General features: G+C 35.2%; 1 protein-coding gene across 1 annotated transcript in view; it reads left to right on the forward strand.

Annotated features, from left to right (window-relative positions):
• LOC136581653 (meckelin-like) overlaps window positions 1-16380 on the forward strand; it is a 72768-nt gene that overhangs the window by 28002 nt on the left and 28386 nt on the right. Inside the window, exon 17 of the mRNA XM_066582276.1 lies at window positions 2544-2642. Coding sequence (XP_066438373.1) covers window positions 2544-2642 — 99 coding nt within the window. The remainder of the gene's footprint in view (window positions 1-2543; window positions 2643-16380) is intronic.

Here is a 16380-nt window from a genome sequence, read left to right on the forward strand (position 1 = left end):
TGTACATCCAATCCGTCAGAATATCTCGGTATAGTGGTAGTCCAGGGGGCCTGGGGGCGGTAGATCGTCTACTAGCTCCCCCTCCGGTCAGCTCTGACATGCAGAGCCCTTAGAGGTCCGCCCTCCGACAGGGGGCCTGGGGGCGGTAGATCCATCTATTAGCTCCCCTCCGGTCAGCTCTGACATGCGGAGCCCCTAGGGGTCCGTCCTCCGACAGGGGGCCTGGGGGCAGTAGATCCGTCTACTAGCTCCCCCTCCGGTCAGCTCTGACATGCGGAGCCACTAGGGGTCCGCCCTCCGACAGGGGGCCTGGGGGCGGTAGATCTGTCTACTAGCTCCCTCCGGTCAGCTCAGACATGTGGAGCCACTAGGGGTCCGCCCTCCGACAGGGGGCCTGGGGGCGGTAGATCCGTCTACTAGCTCCCTCCGGTCAGCTCTGACATGCGGAGCCCCTAGGGGTCCGCCCTCCGACAGGGGGCCTGGGAGCGGTAGATCTGTCTACTAGCTCCCTCCGGTCAGCTCTGACATGCAGAGCCCTTAGGGGTCCGCCCTCCAACAGGGGGCAGTAGATCTGTCTACTAGCTCCCCCTCCGGTCAGCTCAGACATGCGGAGCCCCTAGGGGTCCGCTCCCTCTCCAGTGGCCTCGGAACCAGACCAGCATTTGTTTCTTTCTAGGAGGACTGTGCTGCGGGCTCTGCCAGCCGTGGCCATGCGGACGTGGCTCACTTATGTCGTCGGGGATGCATGGATGGTCCTGTGTAGGCAGAGTCTGTCGTTGACCCAAGGTTTTGGTGACAGAACGGCCCTCGCAGTCTCCCCTATAGGGATGTCTGGGTTGCTGCCCTCAGGAGTTCTCTGTAGTCAGAGCGGTCTACGATTTCGCTCCTACAGCGTTCCTCCGTGTTCCTACGCAGGTACGAGCGCCGTCCGGGAGACAAGCATTTAATCAGACGGCGTCAGTATTTCGCCGCAATCCTTCTGCACTATTTCCTCCCGCTGCATTGCTCGCAGGAGACCGTGAAACGGTATACGCTAATACTGATTTCAATTCTTAGCGCTCGCCCTCCCTCCAGAGGGTCCCACAAAGGGACCAACGAGTCTCACGTCCGGGGTTAGTTGGGCAGTTACGCCACATTTATGGTGCCTGGTGGGAGTCATGCGGTGGCATCCTGGTAGGCGGCCACCCTGGCTTGACCACTTAGATGCCTTTTCCCTAGGCCCAGACGTCTTCAGGGTCCGTGGGCTTCATGCAGAAGGTGGAGGCTGTGGCCACTGTCAGTCTCAGAGGGCTGATGCTAATGGTATTTTGGATGTGTCTCCATCTCCCTCTGCTAGCGGTAGCGCCCATGCATTCACCTGGGGTGCTTCCTGCTAACCCTTCAGCAGCGGTGCTGTCGTTACTATAGCCTGCCTAGCCGGGTGTTTACAGTCTGGACTCCAGCGGACCCCGACGTTCAGCTAGGTTGCCTGCTAGAGGCCCCAGGTCTTTTACGTTTCACCCCCCTTTCTGATGGAGCTGACGTCACGTCCAGCTCGCCCAGTCCACTCGTCTCTCTTCTAAGCGGGAGGTGCTACCAGGCGGAAGTTTCTTCATCAACAAGAGGGTCGTTATCGCCCTGTCGCATGTTACCTCCCTGCATGTGGCATCTTGGCCTGCGTTGATGAAGTCTAGTCCCATGGGATGGGAAGGTCACAAGTGGGCTCAGTCGTAATTCACAAGCTTACCTCTCTAGCGGCATTCTTCAGTCGCCCTGGCTCTCTTGTCTCCCGAAGACACTAGTAAATCCTTGGGTTCCCGAAAAGGGCTCCTCGCACCGGCGCAGCTTCGCGGTAGTGCGTGGTTACCAGAGACATCGTATGTTCAGGCGGTGTTAGGGCACGTATATCTTGGTCAGGGGGTGCCTCGTGGGAAGCTTTTTCCTGCTGGTCCGTTTTCTCAGGCCCCTTTAAGCTCCGTCTCTGAGCAGGCCGGATGCCCGGGCACCCATTAACGCTGGTCGCGGTGAAGAGGCTGATGACGCTTCTTTACACGAGCGGCTGCTTATATTTTCCCACTCCCTGCCTACTGCTCTGCAACGTCCCAAGGTCAAAGCTGTGTCCCCCAATGACAGAAGGAAAACTAGATTTTATAGGGAACTTACCATAATATATCTTTCTCATCATCTTCATTGGGGACACGGCGCCCCCCATAGGGGGTCTTTGTTTGTCTATGGTCGCACTAAGCACTGCCATTCTGTAACGACCCCCACTGGGGCGCTCCTACTGCTTGTGTAAAGCTGAGTACCTGCTGAGGGTATATAGCAAGTGGGAGGAGCCAACTCATCTGCTTAGTGCCCGCCTCCAGTCAGCGGCTGCTATATACCCAAGGTCTTGCTGTGTCCCCCAATAAACATGACGAGAGGGATTTTATGGTGAATTCCCTACAGAATCTAGTTTTTCATTCTCTTTGCTGTTGGCTTAATAACACGACCCGTAGCTGCTCAGACTGATGATACATCTTTATATGTACTTTCTGTTGTCTTATAAAATCTTATTACTTTAGGTGATTATTAAATTCCTTGCATTCCTAAGCGGTACCCTGGCAAACGCTTTTTCCCTTGTGACGTATGGGATTGCGATCTACTGGCTGATTGCATTTAAGGTAAAACAGAGAAACCTGTGAAAGTAAAAAATCCTTATTATTTCCATAGATTTCAATTATAATACTGCTCCCTATGTACAAGAATCTAACTACTATAATACTGCCCCCTATGTACAAGAATATAACTACTATAATACTGCTCCTATGTACAAGAATATAACTACTATAATACTGCCCCCTATGTACAAGAATATAACTACTATAATACTGCCCCCTATGTACAAGAATATAACTACTATAATACCTACCCCCTATGTACAAGAATATAACTACTATAATACTGCCCCCTATGTACAAGAATATAACTACTATAATACTGCCCCCTATGTACAAGAATATAACTACTATAATACTGCTCCTATGTACAAGAATATAACTACTATAATACTGACCCCTATGTACAAGAATATAACTACTATAATACTGCCCCCTATGTACAAGAATATAACTACTATAATACTGCTCCGTATATACAAGAATATAACTACTATAATACTGCCCCCTATGTACAAGAATATAACTACTATAATACTGCCCCCTATGTACAAGAATATAACTACTATAATACTGCCCCCTATGTACAAGAATATAACTACTATAATACCTACCCCCTATGTACAAGAATATAACTACTATAATACTGCCCCCTATGTACAAGAATATAACTACTATAATACTGCCCCCTATGTACAAGAATATAACTACTATAATACTGCTCCTATGTACAAGAATATAACTACTATAATACTGACCCCTATGTACAAGAATATAACTACTATAATACTGCCCCCTATGTACAAGAATATAACTACTATAATAGTGCTCCCTATGTACAAGAATATAACTACTATAATACTGCCCCCTATGTACAAGAATATAACTACTATAATACTGCCCCCTATGTACAAGAATATAACTACTATAATACTGCCTCCTATGTACAAGAATATAACTACTATAATACTGCTCCAGTGTACAAGAATATAACTACTATAATACTGCCCCCTATGTACAAGAATATAACTACTATAATAGTGCTCCCTATGTACAAGAATATAACTACTATAATACTGCTCCCTATGTACAAGAATATAACTACTATAATACTGACCCCTATGTACAAGAATCTAACTACTATAATACTGCCCCCTATGTACAAGAATATAACTACTATAATAGTGCTCCCTATGTACAAGAATATAACTACTATAATACTGCTCCTATGTACAAGAATATAACTACTATAATACTGACCCCTATGTACAAGAATATAACTACTATAATACTGCCCCCTATGTACAAGAATATAACTACTATAATACTGCCCCCTATGTACAAGAATATAACTACTATAATACTGCCCCCTATGTACAAGAATATAACTACTATAATACTGCTCCTGTGTACAAGAATATAACTACTATAATACTGCTCCTGTGTACAAGAATATAACTACTATAATACTGCCCCCTATGTACAAGAATATAACTACTATAATACTGCCCCCTATGTACAAGAATATAACTACTATAATACTGCCCCCTATGTACAAGAATATAACTACTATAATACTGACCCCTATGTACAAGAATATAACTACTATAATACTGCCCCCTATGTACAAGAATATAACTACTATAATACTGCTCCGTATATACAAGAATATAACTACTATAATACTGCCCCCTATGTACAAGAATATAACTACTATAATACTGCCCCCTATGTACAAGAATATAACTAATATAATACTGCCCCCTATGTACAAGAATATAACTACTATAATACCTACCCCCTATGTACAAGAATATAACTACTATAATACTGCCCCCTATGTACAAGAATATAACTACTATAATACTGCCCCCTATGTACAAGAATATAACTACTATAATACTGCTCCTATGTACAAGAATATAACTACTATAATACTGACCCCTATGTACAAGAATATAACTACTATAATACTGCCCCCTATGTACAAGAATATAACTACTATAATAGTGCTCCCTATGTACAAGAATATAACTACTATAATACTGCCCCCTATGTACAAGAATATAACTACTATAATACTGCCCCTATGTACAAGAATATAACTACTATAATACTGCCTCCTATGTACAAGAATATAACTACTATAATACTGCTCCTGTGTACAAGAATATAACTACTATAATACTGCCCCCTATGTACAAGAATATAACTACTATAATAGTGCTCCCTATGTACAAGAATATAACTACTATAATACTGCTCCCTATGTACAAGAATATAACTACTATAATACTGACCCCTATGTACAAGAATCTAACTACTATAATACTGCCCCCTATGTACAAGAATATAACTACTATAATAGTGCTCCCTATGTACAAGAATATAACTACTATAATACTGCTCCTATGTACAAGAATATAACTACTATAATACTGACCCCTATGTACAAGAATATAACTACTATAATACTGCCCCCTATGTACAAGAATATAACTACTATAATACTGCCCCCTATGTACAAGAATATAACTACTATAATACTGCCCCCTATGTACAAGAATATAACTACTATAATACTGCTCCTGTGTACAAGAATATAACTACTATAATACTGCTCCTGTGTACAAGAATATAACTACTATAATACTGCCCCCTATGTACAAGAATATAACTACTATAATAGTGCTCCCTATGTACAAGAATATAACTACTATAATACTGCCCCCTATGTACAAGAATATAACTACTATAATACTGCTCCTGTGTACAAGAATATAACTACTATAATACTGCCCCCTATGTACAAGAATATAACTACCATAATACTGCCCCCTATGTACAAGAATATAACTACTATAATACTGCCTCCTGTGTACAAGAATATAACTACTATAATACTGCTCCTATGTACAAGAATATAACTACTATAATACTGCCCCCTATGTACAGGAATATAACTACTATAATACTGCTCCCTATGTACAAGAATATAACTACTATAATACTGCCCCCTATGTACAGGAATATAACTACTATAATACTGCTCCCTATGTACAAGAATATAACTACTATAATACTGCCCCCTATGTACAAGAATATAACTACTATAATACTGCCCCCTATGTACAAGAATATAACTACTATAATACTGCCTCCTATGTACAAGAATATAACTACTATAATACTGCTCCCTATGTACAAGAATCTAACTACTATAATACTGCCTACTATGAACAAGAATAAAACTACTATAATACTGCTACCTATGTACAAGAATATAACTACTATAATACTGCTACATATGTACAAGAATATAACTACTATAATACTGCCCCCTATGTACAAGAATATAACTACTATAATACTGCTACCTATGTACAAGAATATAACTACTGTAATACTGCTACCTATGTACAAGAATATAACTACTATAATACTGCCCCCTATGTACAAGAATATAACTACTATAATACTGCTCCATATGTACAAGAATATAACTACTATAATACTGCTTCTATGTACAAGAATATAACTACTAGAATACTGCCCCCTATGTACAAGAATATAACTGCTATAATACTGCCCCCTATGTACAAGAATATAACTACTATAATACTGCTCATATGTACAGGAATATAACTACTATAATACTGCTCCCTATGTACTAGAATATAACTACTATAATACTGCCTGCTATGTACAAGAATATAACTACTATAATACTGCCCCTGTGTACAAGAATATAACTACTATAATACTGCCCCCTATGTACAAGAATATAACAACTATAATACTGCCCCCTATGTACAGGAATATAACTTCTATAATATTGCCTCTATGTACAAGAATATAACTACTATAATACTGCTCCCTATGTACAAGAATATAACTACTATAATACTGCCCCCTATGTACAAGAATATAACTTCTATAATACTGCCCTCTATGTACAAGAATATAACTACTATAATACTGCCCCCTATGTACAAGAATATAACTACTATAATACTGCTCCTATGTACAAGAATATAACTACTATAATACTGCTCCCATATGTACAAGAATATAACTACTATAATACTGCCCCCTATGTACAAGAATATAACTACTGTAATACTGCCCCCTATGTACAAGAATATAACTACTATAATACTGCCTGCTATGTACAAGAATATAACTACTATAATACTGCCCCTGTGTACAAGAATATAACTACTATAATACTGCCCCCTATGTACAAGAATATAACTACTATAATACTGCCCCGTATGTACAAGAATATAACTACTATAATACTGCTCCCTATGTACAAGAATATAACTACTATAATACTGTCCCCTATGTACAAGAATATAACAACTATAATACTGCTCCCTGTGTACAGGAATATAACTACTATAACACTGCCCCCCTATGTACAAGAATTTAACTACTATAATACTGCCCCCTATGTACAAGAATATAACTACTATAATACTGCTCCTATGTACAAGAATATAACTACTATAATACTGCTCCCTATGTACAAGAATATAACTACTATAATACTGTCCCCTATGTACAAGAATATATCTACTATAATACTGCCCCCTATGGACAAGAATATAACTACTATAATACTGCCCCCTATGCACAAGAATATAACTACTATAATACTGCTCCTATGTACAAGAATATAACTACTATAACACTGCCCCCTATTTACAAGAATATAACTACTATAATACTGCCTCCTATGTACAAGAATATAACTACTATAATACTACTCCCTAAGTACAAGAATATAACTGCTATAATACTGCCCCCTATGTAGAAGAATATAACTACTATAATACTGCCCCCTATGTACAAGAATATAACTACTATAATACTACCCCCTATGTACAAGAATATAACTTCTATAATACTGCCCCCTATGTACAAGAATATAACTACTATAATACTGCTCCTATGTACAAGAATATAACTACTATAATACTGCCTCCTATGCACAAGAATATAACTACTATAATACTGCCCCCTATGTACAAGACTATAACTACTATAATACTGCCCCCCTATGTACAAGAATATAACTACTATAATACTGCTCCTATGTACAAGAATATAACTACTATAATACTGCCCCCCTATGTACAAGAATATAACTACTATAATACTGCCCCCCTATGTACAAGAATATAACTACTATAATACTGCCCCCCTATGTACAAGAATATAACTACTATAATACTGCCTCCTATGTACAAGAATATAACTACTATAATACTGTCCCCTATGTACAAGGATATAACTACTATAATACTGTCCCCTATGTACAAGAATATAACTACTATAATACTGCTCCCTATGTACAGGAATAAAACTACTATAATACTGCCCCCTATGTACAAGAATATAACTTCTATAATACTGCCCCCTATGTACAAGAATATAACTACTATAATACTGCCTCCTATGTACAAGAATATAACTACTATAATACTGCCCCCTATGTACAAGAATATAACTTCTATAATACTGCCCCCTATGTACAAGAATATAACTTCTATAATACTGCCCCCTATGTACAAGAATATAACTACTATAATACTACCTCCTATGTACAAGAATATAACTACTATAATACTGCCCCCTATGTACAAGAATATAACTACTATAATACTGCCCCATATGTACAAGAATATAACTACTATAATACTACCTCCTATGTACAAGAATATAACTACTATAATACTACCTCCTATGTACAAGAATATAACTACTATAATACTGCCCCCTATGTACAAGAATATAACTACTATAATACTACCTCCTATGTACAAGAATATAACTACTATAATACTGCTCCCTATGTACAAGAATATAACTACTATAATACTGCCCCCTATGTACAAGAATATAACTTCTATAATACTGCCCTCTATGTACAAGAATATAACTACTATAATACTGCCCCCTATGTACAAGAATATAACTACTATAATACTGCTCCTATGTACAAGAATATAACTACTATAATACTGCTCCCATATGTACAAGAATATAACTACTATAATACTGCCCCCTATGTACAAGAATATAACTACTGTAATACTGCCCCCTATGTACAAGAATATAACTACTATAATACTGCCTGCTATGTACAAGAATATAACTACTATAATACTGCCCCTGTGTACAAGAATATAACTACTATAATACTGCCCCCTATGTACAAGAATATAACTACTATAATACTGCCCCGTATGTACAAGAATATAACTACTATAATACTGCTCCCTATGTACAAGAATATAACTACTATAATACTGTCCCCTATGTACAAGAATATAACTTCTATAATACTGCCCCCTATGTACAAGAATATAACTTCTATAATACTGCCCCCTATGTACAAGAATATAACTACTATAATACTACCTCCTATGTACAAGAATATAACTACTATAATACTGCCCCCTATGTACAAGAATATAACTACTATAATACTGCCCCATATGTACAAGAATATAACTACTATAATACTACCTCCTATGTACAAGAATATAACTACTATAATACTACCTCCTATGTACAAGAATATAACTACTATAATACTGCCCCCTATGTACAAGAATATAACTACTATAATACTACCTCCTATGTACAAGAATATAACTACTATAATACTGCTCCCTATGTACAAGAATATAACTACTATAATACTGCCCCCTATGTGCAAGAGTATAACTACTATAATACTACCTCCTATGTACAAGAATATAACTACTATAATACTGCCTCCTATGTACAAGAATATAACTACTATAATACTGCCCCCTATGTACAATAATATAACTACTATAATACTGCCCCCTATGTACAAGGATATAACTATTATAATACTGCCTCCTATGTACAAGAATACAACTACTATAATACTACCTCCTATGTGTGAGAATATAACTACTATAATACTGCTCCTATGTACAAGAATATAACTACTATAATACTGTCCCCTATGTACAAGGATATAACTACTATAATACTGCCTCCTATGTGCAAGAATATAACTACTATAATAAAGCCCCCTATGTACAAGAATATAACTACTATAATACTGCTCCTATATACAAGAATATAACTACTATAATACTGCTCCTATGTACAGGGATATAACTACTATAATACTGCTCCTATGTACAAGAATATAACTACTATAATACTGCCCCCTATGTACAAGAATATAACTACTATAATACTGCTATGTACAAGAATATAACTACTATAATACTGCCCCTATGTACAAGAATATAACTACTATAATACTGCTCCTATGTACAAGAATATAACTACTATAATACTGCCCCTATGTACAAGAATATAACTACTATAATACTGCCCCCTATGTACAAGAATATATCTACTATAATACTGCCCCTATGTACAAGAATATAACTACTATAATACTGCTCCCTATGTACAAGAATATAACTACTATAATACTGCTCCCTATGTACAAGAATATAACTAATATAATACTGCTCCCTATGTACAAGAATATAACTATTATAATACTGCCCCCTATGTACAAGAATATAACTACTATAATACTGCCCCTATGTACAAGAATATAACTACTATAATACTACCTCCTATGTACAAGAATATAACTACTATAATACTGCCCCCTATGTACAAGAATATAACTACTATAATACTGCTATGTACAAGAATATAACTACTATAATACTGCCCCTATGTACAAGAATATAACTACTATAATACTGCTCCCTATGTACAAGAATATAACTACTATAATACTGCCCCCTATGTATAAGAATATAACTACTATAATACTGTCCCCTATGTACAAGAATATAACTACTATAATACTGCTCCTATGTACAAGAATATAACTACTATAATACTGCCCCCTATGTACAAGAATATAACTACTATAATACTGCTCCCTATATACAAGAATATAACTACTATAATACTGCTCCCTATATACAAGAATATAACTACTATAATACTGCCCCCTATATACAAGAATATAACTACTATAATACTGCTCCTATGTACAAGAATATAACTACTATAATACTGCCCCTATGTACAAGAATATAACTACTATAATACTGCCCCCTATGTACAAGAATATATCTACTATAATACTGCCCCTATGTACAAGAATATAACTACTATAATACTGCTCCCTATGTACAAGAATATAACTACTATAATACTGCTCCCTATGTACAAGAATATAACTAATATAATACTGCTCCCTATGTACAAGAATATAACTATTATAATACTGCCCCCTATGTACAAGAATATAACTACTATAATACTGCCCCTATGTACAAGAATATAACTACTATAATACTGCCCCCTATGTACAAGAATATATCTACTATAATACTGCCACTATGTACAAGAATAACTACTATAATACTGCTCCCTATGTACAAGAATATAACTAATATAATACTGCTCCCTATATACAAGAATATAACTACTATAATACTGCCTCCTATGTACAAGAATATAACTACTATAATACTGCCTCCTATGTACAAGAATATAACTACTATAATACTGCCCCCTATGTACAAGAATATAACTACTATAATACTGCTCCCTATGTACAAGAATATAACTACTATAATACTGCCCCCTATGTACAAGAATATAACTACTATAATACTGCTCCCTATATACAAGAATATAACTACTATAATACTGCTCCCTATATACAAGAATATAACTACTATAATACTGCCCCCTATATACAAGAATATAACTACTATAATACTGCTCCTATGTACAAGAATATAACTACTATAATACTGCCCCTATGTACAAGAATATAACTACTATAATACTGCCCCCTATGTACAAGAATATATCTACTATAATACTGCCCCTATGTACAAGAATATAACTACTATAATACTGCTCCCTATGTACAAGAGTATAACTAATATAATACTGCTCCCTATGTACAAGAATATAACTATTATAATACTGCCCCCTATGTACAAGAATATAACTACTATAATACTGCCCCTATGTACAAGAATATAACTACTATAATACTGCCCCCTATGTACAAGAATATATCTACTATAATACTGCCACTATGTACAAGAATAACTACTATAATACTGCTCCCTATGTACAAGAATATAACTAATATAATACTGCTCCCTATATACAAGAATATAACTACTATAATACTGCCTCCTATGTACAAGAATATAACTACTATAATACTGCTCCCTATATACAAGAATATAACTACTATAATACTGCTCCCTATATACAAGAATATAACTACTATAATACTGCCCCCTATATACAAGAATATAACTACTATAATACTGCTCCTATGTACAAGAATATAACTACTATAATACTGCCCCTATGTACAAGAATATAACTACTATAATACTGCCCCTATGTACAAGAATATAACTACTATAATACTGCTCCCTATGTACAAGAATATAACTGCTATAATACTGCCCCCTGTATACAAGAATATAACTACTATAATACTGCTCCCTATATACAAGAATATAACTACTATAATACTGCTCCCTATATACAAGAATATAACTACTATAATACTGCCCCCTATGTACAAGAGTATAACTAATATAATACTGCTCCCTATGTACAAGAATATAACTATTATAATACTGCCCCCTATGTACAAGAATATAACTACTATAATACTGCCCCTATGTACAAGAATATAACTACTATAATACTGCCCCCTATGTACAAGAATATATCTACTATAATACTGCCACTATGTACAAGAATAACTACTATAATACTGCTCCCTATGTACAAGAATATAACTAATATAATACTGCTCCCTATATACAAGAATATAACTACTATAATACTGCCTCCTATGTACAAGAATATAACTACTATAATACTGCTCCCTATATACAAGAATATAACTACTATAATACTGCTCCCTATATACAAGAATATAACTACTATAATACTGCCCCCTATATACAAGAATATAACTACTATAATACTGCTCCTATGTACAAGAATATAACTACTATAATACTGCCCCTATGTACAAGAATATAACTACTATAATACTGCCCCTATGTACAAGAATATAACTACTATAATACTGCTCCCTATGTACAAGAATATAACTGCTATAATACTGCCCCCTGTATACAAGAATATAACTACTATAATACTGCCCCTATATGCAAGAATATAACTACTATAATACTGCCTCCTATGTACAAGAATATAACTACTATAATACTGCCCCCTATGTACAAGAATATATCTACTATAATACTGCCCCTATGTACAAGAATATAACTACTATAATACTGCTCCCTATGTACAAGAATATAACTAATATAATACTGCTCCCTATGTACAAGAATATAACTATTATAATACTGCCCCCTATGTACAAGAATATAACTACTATAATACTGCCCCTATGTACAAGAATATAACTACTATAATACTGCCCCCTATGTACAAGAATATATCTACTATAATACTGCCACTATGTACAAGAATAACTACTATAATACTGCTCCCTATGTACAAGAATATAACTAATATAATACTGCTCCCTATATACAAGAATATAACTACTATAATACTGCCTCCTATGTACAAGAATATAACTACTATAATACTGCTCCCTATATACAAGAATATAACTACTATAATACTGCCTCCTATGTACAAGAATATAACTACTATAATACTGCTCCCTATGTACAAGAATATAACTACTATAATACTGCTCCCTATATACAAGAATATAACTACTATAATACTGCCTCCTATGTACAAGAATATAACTACTATAATACTGCCTCCTATGTACAAGAATATAACTACTATAATACTGCTCCCTATGTACAAGAATATAACTGCTATAATACTGCCCCCTGTATACAAGAATATAACTACTATAATACTGCCCCTATATACAAGAATATAACTACTATAATACTGCCTCCTATGTACAAGAATATAACTACTATAATACTGCTCCCTATGTACAAGAATATAACTACTATAATACTGCTCCCTATATACAAGAATATAACTACTATAATACTGCCCCCTATGTACAAGAATATAACTACTATAATACTGCCTCCTATGTACAAGAATATAACTACTATAATACTGCCCCCTATGTACAAGAATATAACTACTATAATACTGCTATGTACAAGAATATAACTACTATAATACTGCCCCTATGTACAAGAATATAACTACTATAATACTGCTCCCTATGTACAAGAATATAACTACTATAATACTGCCCCCTATGTATAAGAATATAACTACTATAATACTGTCCCCTATGTACAAGAATATAACTACTATAATACTGCTCCTATGTACAAGAATATAACTACTATAATACTGCCCCCTATGTACAAGAATATAACTACTATAATACTGCTCCCTATATACAAGAATATAACTACTATAATACTGCTCCCTATATACAAGAATATAACTACTATAATACTGCCCCCTATATACAAGAATATAACTACTATAATACTGCTCCTATGTACAAGAATATAACTACTATAATACTGCCCCTATGTACAAGAATATAACTACTATAATACTGCCCCCTATGTACAAGAATATATCTACTATAATACTGCCCCTATGTACAAGAATATAACTACTATAATACTGCTCCCTATGTACAAGAATATAACTAATATAATACTGCTCCCTATGTACAAGAATATAACTATTATAATACTGCCCCCTATGTACAAGAATATAACTACTATAATACTGCCCCTATGTACAAGAATATAACTACTATAATACTGCCCCTATATACAAGAATATAACTACTATAATACTGCCTCCTATGTACAAGAATATAACTACTATAATACTGCTCCCTATGTACAAGCATATAACTACTATAATACTGCTCCCTATATACAAGAATATAACTACTATAATACTGCCCCCTATGTACAAGAATATAACTACTATAATACTGCCTCCTATGTACAAGAATATAACTACTATAATACTGCCCCCTATGTACAAGAATATAACTACTATAATACTGCTATGTACAAGAATATAACTACTATAATACTGCCCCTATGTACAAGAATATAACTACTATAATACTGCTCCCTATGTACAAGAATATAACTACTATAATACTGCCCCCTATGTATAAGAATATAACTACTATAATACTGTCCCCTATGTACAAGAATATAACTACTATAATACTGCTCCTATGTACAAGAATATAACTACTATAATACTGCCCCCTATGTACAAGAATATAACTACTATAATACTGCTCCCTATATACAAGAATATAACTACTATAATACTGCTCCCTATATACAAGAATATAACTACTATAATACTGCCCCCTATATACAAGAATATAACTACTATAATACTGCTCCTATGTACAAGAATATAACTACTATAATACTGCCCCTATGTACAAGAATATAACTACTATAATACTGCCCCCTATGTACAAGAATATATCTACTATAATACTGCCCCTATGTACAAGAATATAACTACTATAATACTGCTCCCTATGTACAAGAATATAACTAATATAATACTGCTCCCTATGTACAAGAATATAACTATTATAATACTGCCCCCTATGTACAAGAATATAACTACTATAATACTGCCCCTATGTACAAGAATATAACTACTATAATACTGCCCCCTATGTACAAGAATATATCTACTATAATACTGCCACTATGTACAAGAATAACTACTATAATACTGCTCCCTATGTACAAGAATATAACTAATATAATACTGCTCCCTATATACAAGAATATAACTACTATAATACTGCCTCCTATGTACAAGAATATAACTACTATAATACTGCTCCCTATATACAAGAATATAACTACTATAATACTGCCTCCTATGTACAAGAATATAACTACTATAATACTGCTCCCTATGTACAAGAATATAACTAATATAATACTGCTCCCTATATACAAGAATATAACTACTATAATACTGCCTCCTATGTACAAGAATATAACTACTATAATACTGCTCCCTATATACAAGAATATAACTACTATAATACTGCCTCCTATGTACAAGAATATAACTACTATAATACTACCTCCTATGTACAAGAATATAACTACTATAATACTGCTCCCTATGTACAAGAATATAACTGCTATAATACTGCCCCCTGTATACAAGAATATAACTACTATAATACTGCCCCTATATACAAGAATATAACTACTATAATACTGCCCCCTATGTACTAGAATATAACTACTATAATACTGCTCCTATGTACAAGAATATAACTACTTTAATACTGCTCCCTATATACAATAATATAACTACTATAATACTGCCCCCTATGTACAAGAATATAACTACTATAATACTACCCCCTATGTACAAGAATATAACTACTATATTACTACCCCCTATGTACAAGAATATAACTACTATAATACTGCTGCCTATGTACAAGAATATAACTACTATAATACTGCTCCCTATGTAGAAGAATATAACTACTATAATACTGCCTCCTATGTACAAGAATATAACTACTATAATACTGCCCCCTATGTACAAGAATATAACTACTATAATACTGCCTCCTATGTACAAGGATATAACTACTATAATACTACCCCCTATGTAC

Source organism: Eleutherodactylus coqui, chromosome 11 (assembly GCF_035609145.1).
Source record: "Eleutherodactylus coqui strain aEleCoq1 chromosome 11, aEleCoq1.hap1, whole genome shotgun sequence".
In the NCBI taxonomy this organism is placed as follows: Eukaryota; Metazoa; Chordata; class Amphibia; order Anura; family Eleutherodactylidae; genus Eleutherodactylus; species Eleutherodactylus coqui.